The 24,502-nt window shown below is 42.8% G+C and overlaps 2 protein-coding genes across 3 annotated transcripts in view; one reads left to right on the top strand and one right to left on the bottom strand.

Moving 5' to 3' along the window:
- Positions 1 to 5,506: 5,506 nt before the first annotated feature.
- On the top strand, positions 5,507 to 16,268 carry ecrg4a (ECRG4 augurin precursor a). The gene is made up of 4 exons (XM_055877628.1): positions 5,507 to 5,801; positions 8,142 to 8,189; positions 8,286 to 8,455; positions 10,712 to 16,268. Exons 1-4 carry the CDS (start codon positions 5,732 to 5,734, stop codon positions 10,859 to 10,861), a joined length of 438 nt encoding a protein of 145 aa, XP_055733603.1. The 5' UTR covers positions 5,507 to 5,731; the 3' UTR covers positions 10,862 to 16,268.
- Positions 16,269 to 16,364: 96 nt separating this feature from the next.
- The window catches only part of uxs1 (UDP-glucuronate decarboxylase 1), a 120,035-nt gene continuing 111,897 nt past the window's right edge, over positions 16,365 to 24,502 (bottom strand). For both annotated transcript variants that reach the window (XM_055877626.1, XM_055877625.1), the window contains 4 exons: positions 19,865 to 19,925; positions 19,313 to 19,370; positions 19,027 to 19,130; positions 16,365 to 17,226 (listed from right to left, as the gene is read on the bottom strand). In XM_055877626.1, coding sequence (XP_055733601.1) covers positions 17,092 to 17,226; positions 19,027 to 19,130; positions 19,313 to 19,370; positions 19,865 to 19,925 — 358 coding nt within the window. In that variant the 3' untranslated portion in view covers positions 16,365 to 17,091. The remainder of the gene's footprint in view (positions 17,227 to 19,026; positions 19,131 to 19,312; positions 19,371 to 19,864; positions 19,926 to 24,502) is intronic.

Raw genomic sequence — 24,502 nt, 5'->3', positions numbered from 1 at the left:
CTGTTATCTCTTGAGAGCCAGGTCTGCCTATGGCGACTTCTCTCAATAACACGGCTATGCTCACCGAGTCTGTACATAGTCCAGGCTTTTCTTAGTTGTGGGTCAGTCAGAGTGGTCAGGTGTATTTGTAAACAGAGCCCCAGAACCAGCTGGCTGAGGGGACTCTTGACTCGGTTAATCTATTTGCAGGTTAAGGCTTTGTGATGGAAGGTTTCGGCATCGCTCTCCTTATGGTGGTTGTAGAGTTTAAAGGCTCTTTTCTGGATTTTATAATTACTGGGTATAGTCCTAATTCTGCTCTGCATGAGTTATTTGTGATTTTGCATTGTACTTTGAGTATACAGTGGGGCAAAAAAGTATTTAGTCAGCCACCAATTGTGCAAGTTCTCCCACTTAAAAAGATGAGAGGCCTGTAATTTTCATCATAGGTACACTTCACCTATGACAGACAAAATGAGGGGAAAAAATCCAGAAAAATCACATTGTAGGATTTTTAATGAATTTATTTGCAAATTATGGTGGAAAATAAGTATTTGGTCAATAACAAAAGTTTCTCAATACTTTGTTATATACCCTTTGTTTGCAATGACAGAGGTCAAACGTTTTCTGTAAGTCTTCACAAGGTTCACACACTGTTGCTGGTATTTTGGCCCATTCCTCCATGCAGATCTCCTCTAGAGCAGTGATGTTTTGGGGCTGTTGCTGGGCAACACAGACTTTCAACTCCCTTCAAAGATTTTCTATGGGGTTGAGATCTGGAGACTGACTAGGCCACTCCAGGACCTTGCAATGCTTCTTATGAAGCCACTCCTTCGTTGCCCGGGTGGTGTGTTTGGGATCATAGTCATGCTGAAAGACCCAGCCACGTTTCATCTTCAATGCCCTTGCTGATGGAAAGAGGTTTTCACTCAAAATCTCACGATACATGGCCCCATTCATTCTTTCCTTTACACGGATCAGTCGTCCTGGTCCCTTTGCAGAAAAACAGCCCCAAAGCATGACGTTTCCACCCCCATGCTTCACAGTAGGTATGGTGTTCTTTGGATGCAACTCAGCATTCTTTGTCCTCCAAACACGACGAGTTGAGTTTTTACCAAAAAGTTCTATTTTGGTTTCATCTGACCATATGACATTCTCCCAATCTTCTTCTGGATCATCCAAATGCTCTCTAGCAAACTTCAGACGGGCCTGGACATGTACTGGCTTAAGCAGGGGGACACGTCTGGCACTGCAGGATTTGAGTCCCTGGCGGCGTAGTGTGTTACTGATGGTAGGCTTTGTTACTTTGGTCCCAGCTCTCTGCAGGTCATTCACTAGGTCCCCCCGTGTGGTTCTGGGATTTTTGCTCACCGTTCTTGTGATCATTTTGACCCCACGGGGTGAGATCTTGCGTGGAGCCCCAGATCGAGGGAGATTATCAGTGGTCTTGTATGTCTTCCATTTCCTAATAATTGCTCCCACAGTTGATTTATTCAAACCAAGCTGCTTACCTATTGCAGATTCAGTCTTCCCAGCCTGGTGCAGGTCTATAATTTTGTTTCTGGTGTCCTTTGACAGCTCTTTGGTCTTGGCCATAGTGGAGTTTGGAGTGTGACTGTTTGAGGTTGTGGACAGGTGTCTTTCATACTGATAACAAGTTCAAACAGGTGCCATTAATACAGGTAACGAGTGGAGGACAGAGGAGCCTCTTAAAGAAGAAGTTACAGGTCAGTGAGAGCCAGAAATCTTGCTTGTTTGTAGGTGACCAAATACTTATTTTCCACCATAATTTGCAAATAAATTCATTAAAAATCCTACAATGTGATTTTCTGGATTTTTTTTCTCATTTTGTCTGTCATAGTTGAAGTGTACCTATGATGAAAATTACAGGCCTCTCTCATCTTTTTAAACAATTTTAAGGCAATACTACCAAATACTAATTGAGTGTATGTAAACTTCTGACCCACTGGGAATGTGATGAAATAAATAAAAGCTGAAATAAATCATTCTCTCTACTATTATTCTGACATTTTACATTCTTAAAATAAAGTGGTGATCCTAACTGACCTAAGACAAGGAATTTTTACTTGGATTAAATGTCAGGAATTGTGAAAAACTGAGTTTAAATGTATTTGGCTAAGATGTAAGTAAACTTACCACTTCAACTGTACCTGATAACTGATAACAAAATAGTGCTATATAAAGGGTAAGTAATCAGGAATTAATGAAGTCCAGGTGTGACTGATGATGAGACGCAGGTGTCCGTAAAGATGGGTTGCCAGGACTGGTGCTTAGTAGACCGGTGACGTCGAGCGCCAGGGAGCGGGAGTAGACGTGACTGTGGTGTTGATGTTTAGGCCAAGGTAGGTATAATTATTTGTGTGCTCTAGGGCATCGGTGTCTAGAGAGAATTTGTATTTGTTGTCCTGGCAACTGGAACTTTTTTGGAACACCATTATATTGTTTGACTGAGATTTACTGTCAGAGCCCAGGTCTGATAGAATCTGTGAAGAAGATCTGGGTGCTGCTGTAGGCCCTCCTTGGTTGGTGACAGAAGCACCAGATCATCTGCAAACAGTAGATATTTGATTTCAGGCTAGCAGGGTGAGGCCGGGTGCTGGAGAATGTTCTAGTGCTCTCGCCAAATCATTGATATAAATGTTGAATAGGGTGGGGTTCAAGATGCACTCCTGTAGAACCCCACATCTCTTTGGGAAGAAATCTGTGTGTTTATTGCCAATTCTGATTGCACATGTATTGTTTGTTTAGATTTCATAATATCGTAGGTTTTCTCCCCAACACCGCTTTCCATCAGTTTATGCAGCAGGCCCTCTGCAAAATTGAGTCAAATACCTTTTTGAAATCAATAAAGCATGAGAAGACTTTGCTTTGGTTTTGGTTTGTCAGTTAGAGTCTGCAAGGTGAATACGTGGTCTGTTGTACGGTATTTTAGTAAGAAGACAATTTGACATTTGCTCAGGACATTGTTTTCACTGAGGAAATGTTGGAGTCTGCTGTTGATGATATCAAATCAAATCAAATGTATTTATATAGCCCTTAAATCAGCTGATATCTCAAAGTGCTGTACAGAAACCCAGCCTAAAACCCCAAACAGCAAGCAATGCAGGTGTAGAAGCACGGTGGCTAGGAAAAACTCCCTAGAAAGGCCAAAACCTAGGAAGAAACCTAGAGAGGAACCAGGCTATGAGGGGTGGCCAGTCCTCTTCTGGCTGTGCCGGGTGAGATTATAACAGAACATGGCCAAGATGTTCAAATGTTCATAAATGACCAGCATGGTCAAATAATAATTATCACAGTAGTTATCGATGGTGCAGCAAGTCAGCATCTCAGGAGTAAATGTCAGTTGGCTTTTCATAGCCGATCATTCAGAGTATCTCTACCGCTCCTGCTGTCTCTAGAGAGTTGAAAACAGCAGGTCTGGGACAGGTAGCACGTCCGGTGAACAGGTCAGGGTTCCATAGCCGCAGGCAGAACAGTTGAAACGGGAGCTGCAGCACGGCCAGGTGGACTGGGGACAGCAAGGAGTCATCATGCCAGGTAGTCCTGAGGCATGGTCCTAGGGCTCAGGTCCTAGGGCTCAGGTCCTCCGAAAGAAAGAAAGAGAGAAAGAGAGAATTAGAGAGAGCATACTTAAATTCACACAGGACACCGGATAAGACAGGAGAAGTACTCCAGATATAACAAACTGACACTAGCCCCCCGACACATAAACTACTGCAGCATAAATACTGGAGGCTGAGACAGGAGGGGTCGGGAGACACTGTGGCCCCACCTGATGATACCCCCGGACAGGGCCAAACAGGAAGGATATAACCCCACCCACTTTGCCAATGCACAGCCCCCACACCACTAGAGGGATATCTTCAACCACCAACTTACCATCCTGAGACAAGGCCGAGTATAGCCCACACAGATCTCCGCCACGGCACAACCCAAGAGGGGGGCGCCAACCCAGACAGGAAGATCACGTCAGTGACTCAACCCACTCAAGTGTCGCACCCCTCCTAGGGACGGCATGAAAGAGCACCAGTAAGCCAGTGACTCAGCCCCTGTAATAGGGTTAGAGGCAGAGAATCCCAGTGGAGAGAGGGGAACCGGCCAGGCAGAGACAGCAAGAGCGGTTCGTTGCTCCAGAGCCTTTCCGTTCACCTTCACACTCCTGGGCCAGACTACACTCAATCATATGACCCACTGAACAGACGAGTCTTCAGTAAAGACTTAAAGGTTGATAACGAGTCTGCGTCTCTCACATGGGTAGGCAGACCATTCCATAAAAATGGAGCTCTATAGGAGAAAGCCCTGCCTCCAGCTGTTTGCTTAGAAAATCTAGGGACAATTAGGAGGCCTGCGTCTTGTGACCGTAGCGTACGTGTAGGTATGTACTGCAGGACCAAATCGGAAAGAGAGGTAGGAGCAAGCCCATGTAACGCTTTGTAGGTTAACAGTAAAACCTTGAAATCAGCCCTTGCCTTAACAGGAAGCCAGTGTAGGGAGGCTAGCACTGGAGTAATATGATCAACATTTTTAATTTTTGATACTGTAGGGGATTTTGCCGAGGTTACATTTGACACAGATCCTGCGGTAATTATTGGGGTCAAATTTGTCTCGACTTTTCTGGATTGGGGTGATCCAAATATTGAGCAAGATGCCAGAGCTGAGGATAATATTCAAGAGTTTGGGTATATCCAAGTTGAAATTGTGGTCTGTACATTTTTTTCATTTCATGTAGGATACCATCAACACCACAGGGCTTTTTGGGTTGGACAGTTTGTATTTTGTCCTGTCGTTCAGTCAATGTAATTGGAGAATCCAATGGTTTCTGGTAGTCTTTAATAGCTGATTCTAAGATGTGTTATTGATCATGTACACTACCGTTCAAATGTTTTAAAACACCTACTCATTCAAGGGTTTTTCTTTATTTTGACTATTTTCTAGATTGTAGAATAATAGTGAAGACATCAAAACTATGAAATAACACATACAGAATCATGTAGTAACCAAAAAAGTGTTAAACAAATCAAAATATATTTTATATTTGAGATTCTTCAAATAGCCACCATTTGCCTTGATAACAGCTTTGCACAATCTATCATGTATATGCTTTTGCTCTTGTCCAAAAAGGTTGGAGAAGTGGTTTATCCATAGATCTCCATTTTGCATAGCTAGTTCTTTGTGCTGTTATTCTCTCTCTCTCTCTCTTTCTCTCTCTCTTTCTCTCTCTCTTTCTCTCTCTCTTTCTCTCTTTCTCTCTTTCTCTCTTTCTCTCTCTCTCTCTCTTTCCACACTGGGTTCCCTTACTCATTCCACCACTACAGCCTCCATTTTGACACTTTCTCAGCAACGTTAATTCAGTCGACTTAATTGGGTGGTAATAATTCAGAGGTTTATCGTTGGCTGAAGTTTGCAAGTTCAACTTTGGTATGCACTGTATAGGGAGAACAGCAGCTATACGGTTAAAACTCCTCTCTCTTCCTCTCTCACTGCTGCTGCTGTACTTACTGGATGGAAAAGAACCCCAGGCACACATGAACATTCCATTAGAAGAAAAAACACTACTTCAGTCAGGCCTGTTTCTGTGGGTTGGATTTTGGGATAAACGACATTAAGCCACTACGGGCCAGTTTCCGATCCGAACGTTTGGCTCGCGGCCCCAACGGCGCCCCCTGTATCTGTGTGTTTGTGGTGTGTGTTGCCATTAGACGAGTCAGAACGCGAGAGCGAAGGGGACACCATGGCTTCTCAACGGCTTTATCTGAGGTTGGTAGGGCTCACCGCTCTGCTCACATTGTTGGCCCTCGCAGGTGAGGTAACTCTCGCTTTCTCTTCCTGTCTACCTCTCTCTCTAGCTCCTTTCTTTCAACGATCTTTCTGTCTCCATCTCCTCCCATCTATCATTCTGTCCCCCCAAACCTCCTACTATGCTAGATAATTTGATTTCACCCATATGGAACCAAACTTAGATTAACAAAGCTTCTGAAGCAACATCTGATACACTGAAGTGTTAATTCATATAGTTATGTAAGAACTTCAAGTTTGAAGATTGATGGTATGTTTTATGAAGTTTTATCGGGTATTTGAATTATCTAAGGTGAGTGCTGAGTTATTTTTGCATAATGCATGAATGCGTAACACATTTCTTTCTCTTGTGTGGTTGTGGAATCTAGCTTTAAATAAATACTTATTCATGTTACTATACTAGAACTAGTTTACATGTTAATACATGGTATTGTTAAATCTCATGGCTCCTGGGGGGAGGGGGGGGGGGGGTCAGATCAGGTCAGATGAAGTTAGAAGGAACAGTCCTATGACACACATATAGGAGGCAGGGCCATGACTACACCACTGAGAGGAACCAATTAATTTCCTGACTTAGCAGCAGAGATGGATTGGCTGTCTAGATGTGCAAGGAGTTGACTCCTCTTAGTAGGAGGGTATAAATATAGGTGCTTGTGTAAACATTTCTCTGTCTTTGCAGCTGTTTGACCCAGTGGGGAATAAACTTTCCCGCTGAAAGGTGAATTTGTCTCCCAGTGTCTGTTGGAAAGCAGACTGAACCAGGTCTTCCTCTAGGATTTTGCCTGTGCTTGGCTCTATTCCATATATTTTTTATCTTAAACAAACTAACTTGTCCTTGCCGATGAGGAGCATATCCATAACATGATGCAGCCACCGCCATGCTTGAAAATATGAAGAGTGGTACTCAGTAATGTGCTGTGTTGGATTTGCCCAAAACATAATGCTTTGTATTCAGGATAAAAAGTTAAATTCTTTGCAGTATTACTTCAGTGTCTTGTTGCAAACAGGATGCATGTTTTTGAATATTTTTATTCTGTATAGACTTCCTTCTTTTCACTCTGTCATTTAAGTTAGTATCGTGGAGTAACTATAATGTTGATCCATCCTCAGTTTTCTCCCATCACAGCCATCAAACTCTGTAACTGTTTTAAAATCAACATTGGCCTCATGGTGAAATCCCTGAGCAGTTTCCTTCCTCTCCCGGAACTGAATTAGGATGGACGTCTGTATCTTTGTAGTGACTGGGTGTATTGATACACCATCCAAAGCGTAATAATAACTTCACCATGCTCGAAGGGATATTCAGTGTCTGCTTTTTTTGTTATCTACCAATAGGTGCCCTTCTTTGCGAGGTATTGAAAACCTCCCTGGTCTTCATTCACAGCTCGACTGAGGGACCTTACACATGTATGGGGTACTGAGATGGGATAGTCATTTAAAAATCATGTTAACCACAATTATTGCACACAGAGCAAGTCCATGCAACTTATGTGACTGGTTAAGCACATTTTTACTCCTGACTGTATTAAGGCTCGCCATTATAAAGGAGTTGAATACTTATTGACTCAAGACAGTTCAGCTTTACATTTTGTATTCATTTCTAAAAATGTCTAAAAACTCAATTCCACTTTGGCATTGTGGGGCATTATGTGTAGATCAATGGAACAAAATCTAAATTTCATCAATTTTAAATTCAGGCTGTAACACAACAAAATATGGAAAAAGTTAGTGTGTGAATACTTTCTGAAGACACTGTATATTCTAAAACAGGAGACAAGCCACAATGGACTTAATGTGTCACTGAAAACTAGCTGGCCATGGAAATTCCATTAATCCCTTTCACCTCAAAAGGCTTTTCTAGCTGTCTCTTTACCACAATTTTGATGAGCGAGAAGGGTTGCCTAGACAGGGAAGAAGAGAGAAAGAGGGAGAGCGAGGTAGGGACAGAAAGCAGACCAGGCAGATCTCTCAGTGGAAAGTCTCATTCATCATTCATGTAAATGTGAGGCAGCAAATAGCAAACACCCCTCCTCCTCTCTAGACAGACTGCTACTGTAGGCGGAAAAAAAAAAGTTTAGCGGGGAAATTGATAATTTGCAACTTAGACTCCTGCAAACCATTTCCTATAACCTCATTCATGTGCTCCACTTCTGGCTGTTTGTGTGTGTGTGCGTGTGTGTGCTAAGCCTCTACTGAATGAGCTGGGATTTATCACACCACAATCTAACTTTATAATCACAATGGATTTACACTACAGTAGTCTCCTCTCCCTTGCTAAAGGGATTCTAGGCTATACATTAACCCACATTAACCCCACTAAGTGTCCTATTGACTCTCTTTATCAGATGTTTCCAGTGAGAGCAGCCTTCACAAGATCCTGAAGAAAAGAGATGGTAATATTGACAGATGGCTTTTACATACACACATTAAACACTGCACTTACTTTACATAATCCTGCCATTACAAGTCTCCTCTCTGCCTCCCCCCAGTGGTGGGTGACGGTAGCGCTTCCTCTAAGTACAGGGTGGCTGTTGCTCCCGCCAAGGCCAAAGAGTTCCTGGCCAAGCTACGGCGGCCCAAGAGGAACATCTGGGACCGCAGCAGGCCAGATGTGCAGCAGTGGATCATGCAGTTCATGTACATGGGCTTCGATGAGACGGTGAGTGGGCCAAGAGGGTTGAATAATAATCATAATTTGTCAGGTGCTTATATTTGCCGTATTTCACACATGTACATGTGTGTAATTGTGTGAAATGGGAATGTGTTTTTTTGTGCATTTTCCAACTCCCCCTGAAACAGTGAAGAGAGGGGTCACGGAATGGGGTAGGGTCTTGAGTTTAATCTGACACTGTGACCTAACCCTACTATGGGCCATTATCATAGTATTGCATATGTTATATGATTAGGTCACAAGGTTGTAAAAACTCCTGGCCCCAGATATGGGATAGGGTAAACAGTACTACGATCCGTAGAAGTATAGGCCTACGAGAAACAATCCACAGCTACATGGGGGAGAACAGCCATTATACAAAGCACTAAGATCTAAAGCACCTATGTGAGAAAAATGAATATTATGGCAAAATGCCAGTGTACAAAGTCAAATCAAATCTATTCATCTCATATACAGTTCCAGTGAAATGCCTATATGCTAGCTCCCTCAAGAATGCAGTATATTAATCAATAATAAGTAGTAGAAGAGGTAGCATAGTAGTAATGGACTGTACTTACACACACAGTCAACAGTGCTGTTCAATTGTATTATATTGATCTCTGTGTGTGTGTGTGTGTGTGTGTGTGTGTGTGTGTGTGTGTGTGTGTGTGTGTGTGTGTGTGTGTGTGTGTGTGTGTGTGTGTGTGTGTGTGTGTGTGTGTGTGAGAGAGAGTGAGCAAGAGGGTTGGATGTGTGGTTAGTCAGTGCAAATCATTTGTAAGGTCTAGGTAGTCTCTAAGGTGCAAATTGTCTCTAAGGTACAGGTCTGTGCAGTAAAGCCATACTGGCCAGTCATAGGCGCTAGAGCATACACTACGTATGCATCCATACGATGACCGACCTGTGCAATGGAACACTTTCAACAACTAGGCAACTAACATGAGATGACGCTGGAGAGGCGAAGCAGGTACGGGAGTAAAACATTTAATAAAGACGGACGTGGAACGAGACAGGAGCAGCGTCAGTAAACTAATACTAAAGACAAAAACGATACAATGCAGCAGCGGGGAACAGAGCTGGGGAACTGACAAATATAGGGGAGGAAATGAACAGGTGATAAGTGAGTCCAGGTGAGTCCAATAACGCTGATGCGCGTGACGAGGAATGGCAGGTGTGCGTGATGGATGGCAGGAGTGCGCGATGCAGGGCAACCAAGCGCCAGGGGGAGGGAAGAGCGGGAGCAGACGTGACACGCTATACAAAACATAAAAAGGGTAGGAGGGATAATGCCCAGGCTAATTTGTTGTCGTTATCAGACTAGATAAAAGCAGATGGATGTTTCTGCCACAGCAGGACCTAGAGACTCTATTCAAAGAAGAGAATTATTCTCCACCACTATGGACATCACTGTGCCTGACACACCTTGAATACACACACACACTTTCAAGCTTTTTTTCCTCTCTAGTTATGTTTCTTCCAGATCAATGATTCCAATGGAGATCTTTAGAAACACCAGGACCAGGGAGAAAATCTTTGGCAAAAACAAATCAGAAAGAATGACAGAGAGTGGGGGAGACGAAACTGAGAGACAGACCGAGAGAGAGAAGTATTGAGAAGTAGAGGTTATGAATAAAGTAAAGGAAGGAGAAAGTTGTTTGCTCCTCAGTTTTGTAGACAGCTGACAGCTCCTGTAGACAGCTGACAGCTCCTGTAGGTCAATCAGTAGGATTGCTTTAATGACTTCCTGGGTATGTGTCATTTCCTGTTGCCTGAACCTGCCTCTCTTGCTGTTGGATCCGACAGCCTCTGCATTTTAAACCATGTTGGTCTATACTCTATGCATACCAGCTGTCCTGTTCAAATCATCTCCAAAACATCTGCTGACTAGCAAATCAACCCCATAGCCCCTTACCCCTTATCTCCTTACCCCCTAGCTCCTAAACCCTTATCCCTAACTCCTTACCCCCTAGCTCCTAGTCCCTTACCCCCTAGCTCCTACCCCCTTACTCCCTAGCTCCTACTCCCTTAACCCCTAGCTCCTACTCCCTTACCCCCTAGCTCCTACCCCCTTACCCCCTAGCTCCTCTCCTTTACCCGCTAAGCAATCCAGTAGATCTGATAGGATCTGATGGGTATGAGCAACAAGTTGATTGCATAACCCTGCTCTCTAATGAGCGGAGTGGAAATGTTACAATATTTCTTGCACATTTCCAACATTTCAGATCTTTTGAGTTGGGGTTGTGGTCGTATTTTTCCCCTCCCCAGAGACTGGAGACAGACCTGTCCTACTGGATGGACCACGCGCGGTCCAACGATCAGGGTCGCCAGCACCATTATGACGAGAACTCTCCCATTGGACCCAGAGACAGAGGAGCACACCGTCACGGAGCCGACGTCAACTACGACTACTACTAACTCCACATGCTGTCTCACTCTCTCTCTCATAGCGTAGATTAACCTCTCTCTTCCTTCACTACTTCTAACCCCAGCCCCCTCTCTATTTCCCCCTCATATAGTGTGCAACTTCCTTTCTTTCTTTGTATACAGTTTACTTTCCGTTAATCAACACCTCGACAAACATTTTTGGGTGTGCATCAGCTCATGCTTTTCACTCGTTTCTAACCCATCCCTTAGGGCCAAGACATCCTGTGGCGTGGCACAGGGTTGGATAACGGGACCTTTGTTATTCCTAATCTTTATCAATGACCTTGCTGCTGTGTCTTCTACCGTACCTCCCATTCTCTTTGCTGAGGATACCAATTAGATTTTATCACACAATAATTTTTATTCACTAATTAACGAAGCCAACTCAGGCATGGACAGATTTTCTGAATGGTTCCAGATAAACAAATGATCTTTAAATGTAAAAAAATCTAACTTTATTTTGTTCACTAGTAAAAATAAGAAATATGGTTAAAAAAAAGAGCCAGAATCTCAATTGGTGGGAATGAAATGGAAAAAGTCACATCCACTAGATCCTTGTAGTTTTAATTGATGAACAGTTGTCCTGGAAAGATCATATTCAGTTGATGAAATCTGTTGGTATCATCAGAAAGATTAGTGGTTTGGTTCATCAGGCTTACTTCCTAACTCTATACTGTAGCTTAATTTACCATATCTCATTTACTGTAATATTGTCTGGGCCAGCACATATGCCTCCTATCCACACAAATTACTCATCATACAAAATACATTTGCAAGACTAGCCTCCTCTAATTACCTGGCTCCATCTGCACCTTTGTTTAAGAAACTCAAGAACCTGTCTATTTACAACATTAACGTACGCAAAACATGCACTTTCATCTACAAATTCTAAATCAAATTCAATCAAATGTATTTATAAAGCCCTTTTTATATCAGCCGATGTCACAAAGTGCTATACAGAAACTCAGCCTAAAACCCCAAATAGCAAGCAATTCAGATGTAGAAGCACAGTGGCTAGGAAAAACTCCTTAGAAAGGCAGGAACCTAGGAAGAAACCTAGAGAGGAACCAGGCTCTGAGGGGTGGCCAGTCCTCTTCTAGCTGTGCCGGGTGGAGATTATAACAGAACATGGTCAAGATGTTCAAATGTTCATAGATGACCAGCAGGGTCAAATAATAATAATAATCACAGTGGTTGTAGAGGGTGCAACAGGTCAGCATCTCAGGAGTAAATGTCAGTTGGCTTTTCATAGCCGATCATTCAGAGTATTTCTACCGCACCTGCTGTCTCTAGAGAGTTTAAAACAGCAGGTCTGGGACAGGTAACACGTCCAGTGAACAGGTCAGGGTTCCATAGCTGCAGGCAGAACAGTTGAAACTGGAGCAGCAGCACGACCAGGTGGACTGGGTCAGCAAGGAGTCATCAGGCCAGGTAGTCCTGAGGCATGGTCCTAGGGCTCAGGTCCTCCGGGACGGGAGGTAGAGGGAGAGAGAGAGAATTATGGGGAGCATACTTAAATTCACACAAGACACCGGATAAGAAATACTCCAGACATAACAGACTGATCCTAGCCCCCTGACACAAACTATTGCACCATAAATACTGGAGGGTGGTTCAGGAGGGGTTGGGAAACACTGTGGCCCCGTCCGATGATACCCCCGGACAGGGCCAACCAGGCAGGATATAACCCCACCCACTTTGCCAAAGCACAGCCCCCACAACACTAGAGGGATATCTTCAAACCACCAACTCACTACCCTGAGACAAGGCTGAGTATAGCCCACAAAGATCTCTCCCACGGCACAAACCCAAGGAGGGCGCCAAACCCGGACAGGAAGATCACGTCAGTGACTCAACCCACTCAAGAGACACACCCCTCCTAGGGACGGGATGGAAGAGCACCAGTAAGCCAGGGACTTAACCCCCGTAATAGGGTTAGAGGCAGAGAATCCTGGTGGAGATTAGGGCACCGGCCAGGCAGAGACAGCAAGGGCAGTTCGTTGCTCCAGTGCTTTCCGTTCACCTTCACACCCCTGTGCCAGACTACACTCAGGCTAGCACTGGAGTAATATGATACCTTTTTTTGGTTCTAGTCATGATTCTAGCAGCCGTGTTTAGCACTAACTGAAGTTTATTTTGTGCTTTATCCGTGTATCCAGAAAGTAGAGCATTGCAGTAGTCTAATCTAGAAGTGACAAAAGCATGGATGAACTTTCTGCATCATTTTTTGACAAAGTTTCTGATTTTTGCAATGTTACGAAGATGGAAAAAAACTGTCCTTGATATAGTCTTGATACGTTCGTCAAAAGAGAGATCAGGGTCTAGAGTAACGCCGAGGTCCTTCACGGTTTTATTTGAGACGACTTTACAACCATCAAGATTAATTGTCAGATCCAACCGTAAGATCTCTTAGTTTCTTGGGACCTAGAACAAGCATCTCTGTTTTGTCGCCATCCACTTCCTTATATCTGAAACACTGGCTTCCAGGGAGGGCAATTTTGGGGCTTCACCATGTTTCATCGAAATGCACAGCTGTGTATCGTCCGCATAGCAGAAAAAGTTAACATTATGTTTCCGAATGACATCACCAAGAGGTAAAATATAATGTGAAAAGAACAGTGGTCCTAAATCGGAACCTTGAGGAACACCAGAACTTACAGTTGATTTGTCAGAGGACAAACCATCCACAGAGACAAACTGATATCTTTCCGACAGTTAAGATCTAAACCAGGACAGAACTTGTCCATGTAGAGCAATTTGGGTTTCCAATCTCTCCAAAAGAATTTCATGATCGATGGTGTCAAAAGTAGCACTAAGGTCTAGGAGCACGAGGACAGATGTAGAGCCTTGGTCTGACGCCATTAAAAGGTAATTTAAATTTAATCAAATCAAATGTTATGTGTCACATACACATGGTTAGCAGATGTTAATGCGAGTAGCGAAATGCTTGTGCTTCTAGTTCTGACAATGCAGTAATAACCAACGAGTAATCTAACCTAACAATTCCACAACTACTACCGCACCTGCACCTTCACGAGTGTAGTCTCAGTGCAATGATGGGGTCTAAAACCAAACTGAAGCATTTTGTATACATTGTACCTTCAGGAAGGCAGTGAGTTGCTGCGCAACAGCTTTTTCTAACATTTTTGGAAGGAATACCGCTCGGACAGTTTATCTAAACCCTTCAATGGATTCTTCCAGGTTAATTACTGAAATCCATCTATAGTCAGGTCCATAAGTATTTGCATCATTTTGGCTGTGTACACCACCACAATGGATTTGAAAGGAAACAGTCAATATGTGCTTTAAGTGTAGACTTTCATCTGTAATTTAAGGGTTTTGTCAAAATGATTGTATGAACTGTGTAGGAATTACATTTTTTTCATACATAGCCCCCAATTTTATGGGCTCAACAGTAATTGAACATATTAACATAATCATCAAATAAATTGTGAGTTTTAATACTTGGTTCCAAATCCTTTGCAGTCAATGACTGCCTGAAGTCTGGAACCCACAGACATCACCAGATGCTGGGTTTCTTCCCTGGTGATGCTCTGCCAGGCCTTTACTACAGCTGTCTTCACTTCCTGCTTGTTCTTGGGGCGTTTTGCCTTCAGCAAGTGAAATGAATGCTCAATTGGATCCAGGTCAGGTGATTGACTTGCAGAACATTCCACTTCTTTGCCTTAAAAAAGTATTGGGTTGCTTTCGCAGTACGCTTCGGGTCATTGTCCATCTGGACTGTGAAGCACCGTCCAATGAGTTTTGAAGCATTTGGCTGAATCTGAGCAGATAATATAGCCCTTAACAATTCAGAATTCATCCTGCTGCTTTTGTCAGCAGTCACATCATCAATAAATACAAGGGAACAAGTTCCATTGGCAGCCATACATGCCAATGCAATAACACTACCTCCACCATGCTTCACAGATGAGGTGGTATGCTTTGGATCATGAGCAGTTCCCTCCCTTCTCCACACTCTTCTCTTCCCATCATTCTGGTACAAGTTGATCTTTGTCTCGTCTGTCCATAGGATGTTGTTCCAGAACTGTACAGGTGTTTTAGATGTTTTTTGGCAAACTCTAATCTGGTCTTGCTGTTTTTGAGGCTTACCAATGGTTTACATCTTGTGGGAAACTCTCTGTATTTACTCTGGTGAAGTCTTCTCTTGATTGTTGACTTTGACACAGAGACACCTACCTCCTGGAGGGTGTTCTTCATCTGGTCAACTGTTGTGAAGGGGTTTTTCTTCACCAGGGAAAGAATTCTTCTGTCATCCACCACAGTTGTTTTCTGTGGTCTTCCGGGCCTTTTGGTGTTCTGGAGCTCACCAGTGTGTTCTTTCTGTTTCAGAATGTACCAAATAGTTGATTCGGCCACACCTAATGTTTTTGCTATCTCTCTGTTGGGTTTGTTTTGATTTTTCAGCCTAATGATGGCTTGTTTCACTGGCAGTGACAGCTCTTTGTACTTCATATCGAGGGTTAACAGCAACAGATTCCAAATGCACACCTGAAATCAACTCCAGACCTTTTGTCTGCTTACCTGTAAATTAACTAACGAGGGAATAACACACACCCGGCCATGGAACAGCTGAGCAGACAATTGTCCAATTACTTTTGGTCCCTTTAAAAGGGGGGCACATATGTGCAGTGCTGTAATTCCTACACTGTTCACCCTCAAATTAAAGCTGAAAGTCTGCACTTTCAGCTCATATTCATTATTTAATTTCAACTCCAATATGTTTATGGTAGACAGCTAAAATAATAACTTGGTCAATGTCCAAATATTTATGGACCTGACTGTATATAACACAAGAAACTGCGATAACCTTTACCCCCTCCACTGCCCCACCTCACATAGTCAATTCTCTGTCAGATACAGAGGTACCATACTCTGAAACTTTTATTTTTACATTACCATCTCTCAATAACTTCAAGTGAAGACTGGGGGTCAGCCTGATGAACCAAACTACACAGTAATCTCCATATAGGCTAACTCACACAAATTTAAACAACACACTTTTTTGTGTGTGATTACTGCACAAATCATTTATAATTAGTAGGTTTTGTTTTAACCATTTTTATTTTTGTACTTATGTATTGTAAAACAAAATGTGGGGGGTGTGGTTTTCAAATAAACCCTTGGGCTTCCAACACCTGCACACCGTTTATACTTTTTGTATTGTTCTCTATCACTTGTTTATTTGGTTCAAATAAATTCAACTAAACTGTCTCCTCTCTCACACTTCTCCCCAGCCTAATCTAATGGCCCCCGGCTCCTGCTCCAGATCTGGCTTTTCTCTTCCTATCTCTTTACACCAGCTGTTGAGTTCTGTTTGTATTGTTTGTTTGTCTAGGATCTCTAGAGGATCAGTATAAATAAAGACTGACTCATTGCTCAGCCTCACATTATTGACTAACCTTCCCACCTCCAGATTGGAACTACCAGAATAGTAACATCAAGGTTTTAGAAGTGAGACACACACACGGGAGACATTTATTGGAAATATTTTATTAAAATAGCATTTTCACCTAAAATTGATTATATAAGATTTCTGGATTTCCGATTTGACAGTAGAGCTTTCACAAAGGTTATCCCAAAAGTTACTCAGAACCACAAGACACACACTCACACAGTGACACAGAAACACACTCTTGAGTGGCGTGTGTGTGTCCAGGCTTACAGCTCACTGCACAGCACCAGAGCAAGTTTAGAAGGGGGCGGGGCCTAGCACACCCACCTGAGGCTTTGAACAAACGAACTCACTCTCCTTCACCTCTCCTCGCTTCTCCTCTCCGCCAATGTTGCAATGGTTGGAATACAAAGCAGTCTTACGTAAGAGCCAGGAATCAATGCAGGTAATAAAATAGATCACGGCAACCGAACAAAACAAACGACACAAACTGCACAGTGTAAACAACGCAACAAAACACTTCTCTCAAGCCTGATCTTAAATAACAGCCTGTATTGACAAAAACAAACCAGAGTGCAAGACTGGGTTCTGATCGTTGTCAGTTTTTTTTATTATCTGTTTGTGATTCTACTCTTGCTTTCAGGCACGTTTGACTGAAAAGCATCGCCCCGCGGGAGTGTAAAAACCACAGCAGACACAGGAACATTTCTTCTTCGCGTCAAACTCAAGAGAGTTCTCTGAGGGTCCCGGGTCCTCCGGTGTCCCAGCAGCCTTTGGGGATGGCGTGACCCTTGACCCCTTGAGCTCAATTGTGTTGTCTTGGTCGTCCTTTCTTCTGGCGGGCTGCCTTGGGTTTGGGGATGTACTGGTTGTTAGCCTGGTGCTCCAGCTCCCGGCTGAAGTACTGGATGGTCTTGTTCAGGCCCTCCTCTAACGGCACCTGGCAACACAACAACACACACGTCTTACAGAACATCATCGTATGTATAGTAGATGTATGATTAAATGCATTGAGAGTGTGTGTCTGTCTCGCCGCATGTGTGTATTTGGCTAAGGCGCATGTAAACTTCATACATATATATATTTGAAGTCAGAAGTTTACATACGCCTTAGCCAAATACATTTAAACTCAGTTTCACAATTCCTGACATTTAATCCTAGCAAAAATTCCCTGTCTTAGGTCAGTTAGGATCACCACTTTATTTTAAGAATGTGAAATGTCAGAATAATAGTAGAGTGAATTATTCCTTTCATCACATTCCCAGTGGGTCAGAAGTTTGCATACACTAAATTTGGTAGCATTGCCTTTAAATTGGGTCAAACGTTTCGGGTAGCCTTCGAAAAGCTTCCCACAGAAAGTTGGGTGAATTTTGACCCATTCCTCCTGACAGAGCTGGTGTAACTGAGTCAGGTTTGTAGGCCTCCTTGCTCGCACATGCTTTTTCAGTTCTGCCCACAAATGTTCTATGGGATTGAGGTCAGGGCTTTGTGATGGCCACTCCAATACCTTGACTTTGTTGTCCTTAGGCCATTTTGTCACAACTTTGGAAGTATGCTTCGGATCATTGTCCATTTGGAAGACCCATTTGCGACCAAGCTTTAACTTCCTGACTGATGTCTTGATGTTGCTTCAATATATCAACATAATTTCCCTTCCACATGATGCCATCTATTTTGTGAAGTGCACCAATCCCTCCTGCAGCAAAGCACCCCCATAACATGATGCTGCCACTCCCGTTCTTCACGGTTGGGATGGTGTTCTTCGGCATGCAAGCCTCCCTCTTTTTCCTCCAAACATAACGATGATCATTATGGCCAAACAGTTCTATTTTTGTTTCATCAAACCAGAGGACATTTCTCCAAAAAGTACGATCTTTGTCCCCATGTGCAGTTGCAAACTGTAGTCTGCCTTTTTATGGCGGTTTTGGAGCTGTAGACGTCCTTGCTGAGCGGCCTTTCAGATTATGTTGATGTAGGACTCGTTTTACTGTGGATATAGATACGTTTGTACCTGTTTCCTCCAGCATCTTCACAAGGTCCTTTGCTGTTGTTCTGGGATTGATTTGTACTTTTCGCACCAAAGTACGTTCATCTCTAGGAAACAGAATGCTTCTCCTTCCTGAGCGGTATGACGGCTGCGTGGTCCCATGGTGTTTATACTTGCGTACTATTGTTTGTACAGATGAACGTGATACCTTCAGGCATTTGAAAATTGCTCCTAAGGATGAACCAGACTAGTGGAGGTCTACAATTGTTTTCTGAAGTCTTGGCCGATTTCCTTTGATCTTCCCATGATGTCAAGCAAAGAGGCACTGAGTTTGAAGGTAGGCCTTGAAATACATCCACAGGTACACCTCCAATTGACTCAAATGATGTCAATTAGCCTATCAGAAGCTCCTAAAGCCATGACATAATTTTCCAAGCTGTTTAAAGGCACAGTCAACTTAGTGTATGTAAACTTCTGACCCACTGGAATTGTGATACAGTGAATTATAAGTGAAATAATCTGTAAACAATTGTTAGAAAAATTACTTGTGTCATGCACAAAGTAGATGTCCTAACCGATTTGCCAAAACTATAGTTTGTTAACAAGAAATTTGTGGAGTGGTTGAAAAACGAGTTTTAATGACTCCAACCTAAGTGTATGTAAACTTCCGACTTCAACTGTATATATGAAGTTGTGTATGTACGCACGTTTGTGTCTAGTGTGTGCATCCAGTGTGTGTGTGTTTGTACTGACCACAGGTTCCCAGCCCAGCATCATCTTGGCTTTGCGAATGTCGGGGCGGCGTCTCCGAGGGTCGTCCTGCGCCTCTGGAAGGAACTGGATCTGACTGCGGCTCACTAAGTGTGTGTGTGTGTGGCGGGAGGAAGAAGGGAGGTAGAAAAGGGTACAGTTAGGTACAATCCAGACAGAGAACAGCAGCGATCTGGTATATTTGAAGAGAAAGGGGAAGAAAGAGTGAAAGAAAGAGTAAGAAAGCAAAGGAAGAAGTGGATGAGTGGTCTGTTGATCTGACACTCACCGACCAGACTCCTGATGAGCTCAGCAAACTCCAATATGGTGTGTTCTTCCGGGTTCCCCTACAGGCAGATTACATGAACCAACACAGAAGATCAACACACACAGGAAGACGAAAGTACACACACACACTTTCAGAAGCAATTTAGCTGAGTGTTGCAAAAAACAAAAAACGTGTGTGAAAGCAGGACAATTAGGTGGATCAGAGCCACAGTGTGTATCAGTAATGTACGTCAGTCAGCCTCTCTACAAGACCTCTCCTACTACTCTGACATCTCCATCCATTCCATTTCCAGACAGGTAATACAGAAAACTGCTTGGTTGTACTGCTACAGCATGACTGAAAAACATCAACTATTCTACTCTGGCCTAGCTAGTTCTGTGTGTGGAGAGGTCTTAGGTTACCATATAAATGTAGTCAATATCAAAAAATGGATAAAAGTAGGACTCTAATATGGTATTGTTTTTTTTAGCCAATCATCCGACATGTATCAGTACTTTTTGACAATTTAAAATACATGTAATGACATAGAGGAAACCGGTAGGTTGGATTTACCAGGTTGACTGGGCTGCTGATGTTACTGTTCATCAACGACACCAGACCATTCACTAGATCACTAGAGAGAGGGGGGAGAGAGCGAGAGAGGGGGGGAGGAGAGGGAGCGGGGGAGAGAGCGAGAGAGGGGGGGGAGGCGAGAGAGAGAAATAATCAGTTATAGAACCCATTGCCCTTTATGGTTGTGAGGTCTGGGGTCCACTCACCAACCAAGAATTCAAAAAATGGGACAAACACCAAAGTGAGACTCTGCATGCCGATTTCTCCAAAACATCCTCTGTGTAAAACATAAAACACCAAATAATGCATGCAGAGAAGAATTAGGCCGATACCCGCTAATGATCAAAATCCAGAAAAAAAGAGCCATTCAATTCTACAACCACCTAAAAGGACCTGGAGAAGAGTCCCTATGCAAGCTGGTTCTGGGGCTCTGTTCACAAACAGACCCCACAGAGCCCCAAGACAGCAACAAAATTAGACCCAACCAAATCATGAGAAAACAAAAAGAGAATTACTTGACACATTGGAAAGAATTACCAAATATACAGAGCAAACTAGAATGCTATTTGGCCCTAAACAGAGAGTACACAGTGGCAGAATACCTGACCACAGTGACTGACCCAATATTAAGGAAATATTTGACTATGTACAGACTCAGTGAGCATAGCCTTGCTATTGAGAAAGGCCGCCGTAGGCAGACATGGCTCTCAAGAGAAGACAGGCTATGTGCACACTGCCCACAAAATGAGGTGGAAACTGAGCTGCACTTCCTAACCTCCTGCCCAATGTATGACCATATTAGAGACACATATTTCCCTCAAATTACACAGGCCACACACAGAATTCGAAACAAATTCAATTTGGATAAACTCCCATATCTATTGGGGGAAATACCACAGTGTCGAATTAGAGCAGCAACATTTGTGACCTGTTGCCACAAGAAAAGGGCAACCAGTGAAGAACAAACGCCAATGTAAATTCAACCCATATTTATGTTTACTTATTTTCCCTTTTGCACTTTAACCATTTACACATCATTACAACACTGTATAATGACATTTTCAAATGTCTTTATTCTTTTGTAAGTGTAATGTTTACTGTAAATGTTTTAATGTTTATCTATTTCACTGTCTTTGGCAATGTAAGCATAAGTTTCCCATGCCAATAAAGCACGTTAAATTGAATTGAGAGAGAGAGAGCGAGAAGTGAGAGGTGTGACAGAAAGATGAATAGGCTGTGGTTTGAAAACAGAGATCACACTCAGTACACTGTTACATCAACTGCCATGGTGCTAAGATGAATACCCATTCACTGTTTCAACGCTCCTAAACGGCATTGGCTTCGCTTTGACCAGAAAGAATCTGTCAAGGCCGGTAAAAGCTTGTTATTATCTCCAGATAAAACATTCCGCCATTAGCAGGTATGTAGATAGCACACAGTACATTCAGCCATTAGCAGGTATGTAGATAGCACACAGTACATTCAGCCATTAGCAGGTATGTAGATAGCACACAGTACATTCAGCCATTAGCAGGTATGTAGATAGCACACAGTACATTCAGCCATTAGCAGGTATGTAGATAGCACACAGTACATTCAGACATTAGCAGGTATGTAGATAGCACACAGTACATTCAGACATTAGCAGGTATGTAGATAGCACACAGTACATTCAGACATTAGCAGGTATGTAGATAGCACACAGTACATTCAGCCATTAGCAGGTATGTAGATAGCACACAGTACATTCAGCCATTAGCAGGTATGTAGATAGCACACAGTACATTCAGACATTAGCAGGTATGTAGATAGCACACAGTACATTCAGCCATTAGCAGGTATGTAGATAGCACACAGTACATTCAGCCATTAGCAGGTATGTAGATAGCACACAGTACATTCAGACATTAGCAGGTATGTAGATAGCACACAGTACATTCAGCCATTAGCAGGTATGTAGATAGCACACAGTACATTCAGCCATTAGCAGGTATGTAGATAGCACACAGTACATTCAGCCATTAGCAGGTATGTAGATAGCACACAGTACATTCAGACATTAGCAGGTATGTAGATAGCACACAGTACATTCAGACATTAGCAGGTATGTAGATAGCACACAGTACATTCAGCCATTAGCAGGTATGTAGATAGCACACAGTACATTCAGCCATTAGCAGGTATGTAGATAGCACACAGTACATTCAGACATTAGCAGGTATGTAGATAGCACACAGTACATTCAGCCATTAGCAGGTATGTAGATAGCACACAGTACATTCAGCCATTAGCAGGTATGTAGATAGCACACAGTACATTCAGCCATTAGCAGGTATGTAGATAGCACACAGTACATTCAGACATTAGCAGGTATGTAGATAGCACACAGTACATTCAGCCATTAGCAGGTATGTAGATAGCACACAGTACATTCAGACATTAGCAGGTATGTAGATAGCACACAGTACATTCAGACATTAGCAGGTATGTAGATAGCACACAGTACATTCAGACATTAGCAGGTATGTAGATAGCACACAGTACATTCAGACATTAGCAGGTATGTAGATAGCACACAGTACATTCAACCATTCATATCAAAACACTACATTAAAATGCCTGTCATTTTTTACATCAATATTAAACCATTTTTGGGTAACAATTAAGTACCTCGCTGTAATACATTTCCATTCAAATGGGTAAAAATAAAATACTTTCTCAAGCAAGACTTTTGGACTATCTGGGAGTGGTCTGAGTGGGGAGGGGAAAACTGAAAACTAGCGGTTATTGGCAGAGGTTTGGAACTCTCTTTGTTATTGGTCTATTAACCCCCATGATGTCACCATAAAAAGCCGAAACTCCCGCCCATACAAACCTGCTGATTAGAAGGTTCTGTGTAGATTGTATTTTCAACCAGCAACTATCAGGAATTAACACGGATCAACATTTTTTACACTTTTACAGTGTTAGTTTCATCATCTGTTGTACAAAATGATACAAAACAATTTTGACTGGACTGTGCTTTCAATGAGGTCCTAATGATACACAGTGCCTTCAGAAATATTCACACCCCTTGACTTATTCCACGTGTTGTTGTGTTACAGCCTGAGTTCAGAATGTACTATCTACAAAAAAATACCCCATAATGACAAAGTGCAAACATGTTTTTAGACATTTTTGCGTCTTACTACATTGTCCAGTCTGAAGAATAGCCCCTCACCCCTCTCCGTTCTCTCACCTCACCCCTTGCACCTCCCTCTTCCTGTGCCGGTGAAGGACAAAGGAAGATGCTATAGAAAATCCTCACACTCCATCTCTGTGCTTTGTCCACAGTAGAGATGAGAGAATAGCAGAAAAGCACAAAGAAAGACAGACAGGAAATAGACTGTGAGAAAGAGTGTGTGTGTTGTCAAGGACAGTGCAGTGGTACAGTATGTCAGGAGGAGCCAAGAGACAAGACACACTGTATTGATTTATGCCAGTCATTAGTCTGGTTCCATTTTCACCCTGAGCTGCTCCTTACCCTTAAAGGGATAATCCACCCTCTAAAATCAGAAACTCCTGTCAATTTTGTGAAAGCCCATGTTCTATCAGTGGGTAAAATAAAATGTTTCCCCATGATTTAACTTCTAAGTGGTCCATCTGTGAAATCAGGAAATTGTGTAGGAATGCGTCATAGCTACATTGTTTTCATTACTGGAGATCGTGTATTATCCCCTATCACATTTCATAACGCTTTTAAAACAATTACCTGCACTCCATATTGCCAAATCAGCCAATAGATGGTATGGGCATACTTGTCCAGAACACATCAAATCAGTTTATATCATTGTGACAAAGTATATATTTTGTTCAGATGTGCTCAATCTCAACAGTGTTACCGAATTATTCAATTCAGTTTCTCCTACAGGTACCATCTTGCAATGCGCCAAGTGTGGAAAAGGGCCATTGTTGCCATAGCAATATAGTCTGCACTGGCTCTGGGCAGAGAGGACCTGCAAGCTGAACTCTGTGAGATAGACTCCTAAATTGATAGCTGTAAAACCGCCTGAACAAATTGCACTAACTAGCTACTTTAGATGCTGATATTGACCTTGGTATTATTGTGTGTAACTAGCTAGACCAGCCAGCCCAGAGAGAAAGCATTGCATTGTGAGTTTTGCAGTCGACTTGAGCTGCAACAGATTTCCACAATGATTTTCACGTTGGTGCCAAAGATACACAATATATACAAAAGTATGTGGACATCCCTTCAAATTAGTGGATTTGGCTATTTCAGCTAAACTTGTTGCCGACAGGCATATACAATCGAGCACACAGCCATGCGATCTCCATAGACAAACACTGGCAGTAGAATGGCCTTACCGAAAAGCTCCGTAACTTTCAACGTGGCACCGTCATAGGATGCCACCTTTCCAACAAGTCAGTTGGTCAGATTTCTGCCCTGCAAGAGCTGCCCAGGTCAACTGTAAGTGCTGTTATTGTGACATGGAAACATCTAAGAGCAACAACGGCTCAGCCACGAAGTGATAGGCCACACAAGCTCACGGAATGGGACCGCCAAGTGCTGAAGCTCGTACAATGTAAAAATCGTCTGTCCTCGGTTGCAACACTCACTTCCAAACTGCCTCTGGAAGC

This window comes from Salvelinus fontinalis, chromosome 23 (genome assembly GCF_029448725.1).
Source record: "Salvelinus fontinalis isolate EN_2023a chromosome 23, ASM2944872v1, whole genome shotgun sequence".
Lineage (NCBI taxonomy): Eukaryota > Metazoa > Chordata > Actinopteri > Salmoniformes > Salmonidae > Salvelinus > Salvelinus fontinalis.
Note: the sequence above shows the minus strand (reverse complement) of the source record. Positions and strands in the feature narration are given on the sequence as shown.

What these genes read in the sequence shown, in the direction of transcription:
- ecrg4a (XM_055877628.1), top strand. Translation starts at nt 5,732, where the DNA reads ATGGCTTCTCAACGGCTTTATCTGAGGTTGGTAGGGCTCACCGCTCTG. An exon ending in CACATTGTTGGCCCTCGCAG is followed by an intron (nt 5,802 to 8,141) that starts GTGAGGTAACTC and finishes TCTCTTTATCAG; the next exon opens with ATGTTTCCAGTGAGAGCAGC. An exon ending in ACATGGGCTTCGATGAGACG is followed by an intron (nt 8,456 to 10,711) that starts GTGAGTGGGCCA and finishes TCCCCTCCCCAG; the next exon opens with AGACTGGAGACAGACCTGTC.